The 6,170-nt window shown below is 51.5% G+C and overlaps 1 protein-coding gene across 7 annotated transcripts in view; it reads left to right on the top strand.

The window, feature by feature from the left end:
- The window catches only part of Lrsam1 (leucine rich repeat and sterile alpha motif containing 1), a 38,255-nt gene that overhangs the window by 3,306 nt on the left and 28,779 nt on the right, over positions 1–6,170 (top strand). For all 7 annotated transcript variants that reach the window (XM_029473889.1, XM_021184380.2, XM_029473885.1 and 4 more), the window contains exons 4-9: positions 266–322; positions 1,376–1,420; positions 2,193–2,270; positions 3,702–3,770; positions 4,859–4,943; positions 5,661–5,782. In XM_029473889.1, coding sequence (XP_029329749.1) covers positions 266–322; positions 1,376–1,420; positions 2,193–2,270; positions 3,702–3,770; positions 4,859–4,943; positions 5,661–5,782 — 456 coding nt within the window. The remainder of the gene's footprint in view (positions 1–265; positions 323–1,375; positions 1,421–2,192; positions 2,271–3,701; positions 3,771–4,858; positions 4,944–5,660; positions 5,783–6,170) is intronic.

Here is a 6,170-nt window from a genome sequence, read left to right as displayed (position 1 = left end):
CTCACTTTGTAGACCAGGCTGGCCTCGAACTCAGAAATCCACCTGCCTCTGCCTCCCGAGTGCTGGGATTAAAGGCGTGCGCCACCACGCCCGGCTCAAGGCTTGACTTTCCAAAGCCTTCTCCTGAGGCTGTGCAGAGGTAGTTCTTGGGAAGTGCAGCAGGAAGACAGGAGTCGGAACCAGGGTTGTCTACATGATGAGTTTGAAGCGACGTGAGACCCGGTCTCAAAAACATTTCATTTAAAAAACACCTTTTTCTCCTCAGGCAAAAGAAGCTGGGGCAGATGACATTCTCGACATCTCTAAATGTGAGCTCTCTGAGGTAAACAGGATGACGCAGGCTGTGAATTTAATCTGTCCTGTTTTCTTGGGTCCTTGGGGAAAAAACAGATACGGCATGAGACTTTGAAAATGGCAGAAGTAAGCCGGGCGTGGTGGCGCACGCCTTTAATCCCAGCACTTGGGAGGCAGAGGCAGGCCGATTTCTGAGTTCGAGGCCAGCCTGGTCTACAAAGTGAGTTCCAGGATAGCCAGGGCTACACAGAGAAACCCTGTCTCGAAAAAAACAAAACAAAACAAACAAACAAACAAACAAAAAAAACAAAAAAAGAAAATGGCAGAAGTAAAAGACGGGCAGGTAGCTCCACCAATGAAATGCTGGCCCTGTGAACATGAGGGCTTCTCTGGGGCTTGCTAGCCAGCCGTCCAGCTGAGTGAACAGACTATGTTCAGTGAGAGACTGTCTCAAAGCATAAGGTAGGGAAAGAGATGCTCGCCATCTGCCTCACCTGTGTGCAAGCGTGCGCACACAGACACATCCAGGAGCACTAATTAAGAGATTATATTGTGTTCTTTTCCAAAAGAATTGAGATGATCTTTTGGCCTCGGCATAACTTGCAAAAGTCAGGGCCTACTTAGAAAGGGAGGCAAGTGGGGTAGAGCGCACCTGTATTCCCAGCATTCCATTTGCAAGGCAGAGGTGGGGAGTTTGAGGTCAACCTGGGCTACATAGTAAAACCCTGGAGAAAGGCAGGACAGAAAGCTGCAGGCAAAAGGCAGTGGCAGTGTTCACCACGCTTTCGAGATGCCTGGCATTTAACCAGGAAGGGAAAGTGGGGGGAGGGAAACTACATCTACAGATGCCTGAGGCGCTGGAAGAGCGGATGCTCCACCTGTCAGTGGTTCCTGGTACCACAGAGTAGGTAGGCCAGAGCCAGCCCCCAGCTCCCCTCTTCCATAGTCCTCTCCTAGCTCAGCACTGTTCTCCCAGACAGTGACTTACTGTCATTAGTCACCTCCCAACACCAGCGCCACAGAGAGAGAGGTGAGACACTGGTAGGTGACAAGGTGCTGACCTGTCTTTGTCTTATCTTAGATTCCATTTGGGGCTTTTGCAACGTGCAAAGTTCTACAGAAAAAGGTGAGCAGTCTTGTTCAGGAACTCACTTGCTAAATGTCTGCTTGGGGGAACCACATGGGACTTAGAAGAACCCTCATCCCCCCCCCCCACCAGTGCCATTAATAGAAAGGACACTCAGTGGGTTCCGCCACCCCCTCAGTTAGAAGGAGATGAAAGTGTTTGCCGACAAGTGGATACATGAACACCGCCAGGCCTGGAAACGTGCTCCCTGCCTACAGTGCATCAAAATTCTTACTTCTGAAACATCAGAGCAGGAGTTAACGTCTAACAAAAACAGCCATGGTTGACACAGGCTGAGTAACGATCACATGACAGCCTGGGCTAAACACTAACTATTCAGCCAGTTAGCTTGTTAGTTGTGATGGCCACCCTTGCAGAAAGGTACTTTACTACTCCATGGACCAGGAAAGGCTAAGCTCTTGATAGCTGACCCCTTCTCAGAATCAAATGATATCTAGACTCCCAGACTCCCTTTCACCCTAGGACTTTCAGCCCTCTGAGTCTGGTTCAAAAGTGTCCAGGGCTCTAACATCTCCCCCATTGTGGATCTGACTAAGCAAAGGTTCAAGGAGCACAACATGGCCACCCTTACCAAGCCAATTACCTTGCCCTTAGGCCCTTAGCCTTCCTGCCTTCTGCTCTCTTACAGTCTGATATCTCTCTCTCTCTCTCTCTCTCTCTCTCTCTCTCTCTCTCTCTCTCTCTCTCTCTCTCTCTCTCTCTCTCTCTCTCTCTCTCTCTCTCTCTCTCTCTCTTTCCCCTTTCCTCCCAGGTGTTGATTGTCCATACAAACCATCTCACCTCCCTGCTTCCCAAGTCCTGCAGCCTCTTGAGCCTTGTCACCATCAAGGTACTGGGCGTCCTCCAGGCATTGGGGCCTGGGGTCCAGGTGGCAGCTGAGCCTCCACACCCTCCCAGTGTTCTCTGTTAAAGTTTATAGCAGATGGTCCCCAAAGAATGGTCAGTGCGTGTTTCTAAGTACTACAGTGTGTGGCTGGTAAAGAGAGGGCAACTTGACTCCTCAGTGACCAGCATGGGCTCCCTCCTGCCTGTGGATCCCTCCTGGACATGGTAGATCATAGTATAGATACAGGTCCGCCTTGGATTGTTCTGTATAGAGGTGAAGCTGGTAGGGTGGGTCCTACCATAGGAGTAAAGACTGAAAACACACACTCTCCTGCACGCTAGCTCCCACAGGTGGGGTTGGGGTAGCTTTGGCTCCATGGTTCTTTTGTTGAGCAGTGGTCTCACTATGCAGTCAGTCCTGGCTGGCCTAGAACTGGCTGTGCTCAAGCCTTTACTATGCTGATTACCCGCTCTGCCTCTGAGTCCCACCCCAGGCCATGCATAATTTTTATAGTCAGTAAAATGAGAATACTGAAGCCAGACATGGTAGCGCATATCTGCAATCCTGAGACTGACAGAGAGGCTGAGGCCAGAGAATTGATCTAGCCTGGGCTACATCGTAAGAGCCTCGCCCTAAACCTTAAAAGAAGACTATGAAGCTGGGTGTGGTGGCACACGCCTTTAATCCCAGCACTCAGGAGGCAGAGGCAGGTGGATTTCTGAGTTCGAGGCCAGCCTGGTCTACAAAGTGAGTTCCAGGACAGCCAGGGCTATACAGAGAAACCCTATCTCAAAAAACCAGAAGAAAAAAAAAGAAAACTATGAGCTGGTGAGCTGCTGGAGCTAGGAGTGCTGGCACATCCCTTTAGTCCCAGCAGAGGCAGGCAGATCTCTGAGTTCAAGGCCAGCCAGGACTACATACTGAGACCTTGTCTCAAAAAAGGGGCAGGGGCTGGAGAGATGGCTCAGCGGTTAAGATCACTGACTGGTCTTCCAGAGGTCCTGAGTTCAATTCCCAGCAACCACATGGTGGCTCACAGCTATCTGTAATGGGATCTGATGCCTTCTTCTGGTGTGTCTGAAGACAGTGACAGTGTACTCACATAAAATAAATAAATAAGTCTTTAAAAAAAAAAAAGAACTGGGTATGGTGATGCACACCTTTAATCCCAGCACTCAGAGGCTGGTGGGTCTCGGAGTTTGAGGCCAGCCTGATCTATAGTATGAGTTGTGAGTTCCAGGATAGCCAGAGCTATGTAGAGAGCCCTTCTCAAAACACTACAAACAATAATATATAAAAGATCTGTGAGATAGGATGCTGACCGGTGGGCAGGAGGAAGGGGCACCACCAAACTGCTAGGGTATGAGGTGGCCTTATCACCTGTCAGCTGCTCTGGAGTCTGGGATTTGGGGGCCTAACATGTTTGTTCTGTAGGTTCTGGATCTCCATGACAACCAGCTGACAGCCCTTCCTGATGACATGGGGCAGCTGACAGTCCTGCAGGTAAGGCTGCAGGGCATAGACTTCTGTAATGAAGGGGGGTTCTGATGTACCATCAGCAGTGGGCCCGGCCCCAGCTGTGTGCAGTGTGGGTGCTGCATGGCCGTGACAGTCTTCCAGGCCCCGGCTTGTACTCCACACTCAGTGGGCCCCGTCTGTGCTCAGCATGGATGCCGCCTGGCTGTGAGAATCTTCCAGGACCTGGCTTGTACTCCACACTATTCATGGCTTCATAGCTTTAGCTTCTCCCCCAAAAAACAAATCCCCAGGGGGCCTCCGTCCAGGGACTGTAGAGATGGCTCGGTGGTGAAGAACACTGGCTACTCTTACACAGGACCCTGGTTGGGTTCCTAGCAACTACATGGCAGCTAACAACTGGCTATAACTCCAGTTTCAAAAGTTCTAATGCCCTCTTCTGGCCTCTTCAGGTATTGCACACAAGTGGTGCACACAGATATTGCACTTACATGTAGGCAATACACATTAAAAAAAAAAGAAAGAAAGAAAGCCGGGGCGTGGTGGCGCACTAATCCCAGCACTTGGGAGGCAGAGGCAGGCGGATTTCTGAGTTCGAGGCCAGCCTGGTCTACAAAGTGAGTTCCAGGACAGCCAGGGCTATACAGAGAAACCCTGTCTCTAAAAAACCAAAAAAAAAAAAAAAAAAAGAACATTTTAAATATTCCTTTAAAAGGACAGATTCTGGGCACTCCAGGCTCCCTGATGCTTTGTCTATAGCTGCTTCTGCTCTGCCTGAGTGCTTGATTTGGGGCTAGCCCTGAGCTAGACGTCCCCATTGCTCACCAGCAGAAACCGTACCAGAGCCCTCACACCTTTCCCCGTCCACATTGGCTCGTGCAATTCCTAGGCATCCTGCATTAGTATCGATGTTGAGCCCTCACGTAGGAGTGTGTCCAAGGGCTTGGACACGTGACTTAACCTCAGTTTTCTCATGTCTTAAATGGGACCACAGCAACCTATACCTCCCTCTCAGGGCTGCTGCAAGCATATTCAGCGCTCGATGGAGCAGGGCTGAGTGTGCAGATGCCACTGTTGTCCCGTGGGGGGGCTCATGTCACTGTTGTCTTTCTTAGGTATTGAACGTGGAAAGAAATCAACTCACGCATCTCCCTCGCTCTATTGGGAACCTGCTGCAGCTCCAGACGCTCAATGTAAAAGGTGGGGACACAAAGCCCTGTCACGCCATCCTCAGGCAGCTCCAGAGTCAGGCCACTGAGTGTGAGGGCAACGCTGCAGGCCAGACTGACCTCCCGCTAGATCCCTCTGTCTCCATGGCAACCAGAGGCAGTATATCTGTAAAGACTTCCATGACCCGCAGAATCAGAGACTTGTGGGGCAGAAGACAGGCCAATGTAGTGACAAATAAGCTAAGTGACGGGAACAGGGTGTAGTGATGAGCAAGACAGAAGGAGGTGCTGCTGCAGCCACTCCTTGTGGCTCGGGACACTCTGACTGATGCTGGCCCCACGACTGTGGCTGGCCTGACAAGTCCTCAAGGCAGGTGGAGGATGGGGCATGGCCAGCTAACATGAGGGAAGTGAGGCTCAGAGCAGTGACTTGCTCAGGACTCCCACCCTGCAGTGAGGTAAGTGACTAGCCAGGTGCCAGGGTAGTGTTTTCATCCTCCAAAGAGGACTGGCCTCCCCGTGGTCCAAGCTCTTCATCGTGCTCTTGCTGCCCCTGGCCTCTGCACAGTGTCAGCTCATCCTGTGACTGATGGGAGACAGTGGTGCTGTATTACAGAGAAGAGGCCCCGGGAGGGAAGGCCAGGTGTCCTGAGCTGCTTGGCTAATAAGCAGTGACAGCCTCCCAGTCCACATCCCCTGGGCGGCCAGAGGCTCTGGGGCACTGAGTTTGCCATCTGGGTCTCTGCAGAGAACAAGCTGAAGGAGCTTCCTGACACCCTCGGGGAGCTGCGGAGCCTGCGGACCCTTGACATCAGTGAGAACGAGATTCAGAGACTTCCCCAGATGCTGGCGCACGTGCGGACCCTGGAGGTGAGCAGGGGCATTCTCTCCAGTGCTGCTCACTGGAGCTACCCTCTCTACCTGTCTTAGTCAGGGTTTCTATTCCTGCACAAACATCATGACCAAGAAGCAGTTGGGGAGCCGGGCAGTGGTGGCACACGCCTTTAATCCCAGCACTTGGGAGACAGAGACAGGCGGATTTCTGAGTTCGAGGCCAGCTGGTCTACAAAGTGAGTTCCAGGACAGCCAGGGCTATACAGAGAAACCTTGTCTCGAAAAAAAAACAAAAAACAAAAAAAAACACAAAAAAAGAAGCAGTTGGGGGGCTGGTGAGATGGCTCAGTGGGTAAGAGCACCCGACTGCTCTTCCAAAGGTCCAGAGTTCAAATCCCAGCAACCACATGGTGGCTCACAACCA

The sequence above is a fragment of the Mus caroli genome, chromosome 2 (genome assembly GCF_900094665.2).
Source record: "Mus caroli chromosome 2, CAROLI_EIJ_v1.1, whole genome shotgun sequence".
NCBI classification, from domain to species: Eukaryota; Metazoa; Chordata; class Mammalia; order Rodentia; family Muridae; genus Mus; species Mus caroli.
The sequence above is the reverse complement of the archived record's forward strand: the minus strand, read 5'-3'. Positions and strand labels throughout refer to the sequence as shown.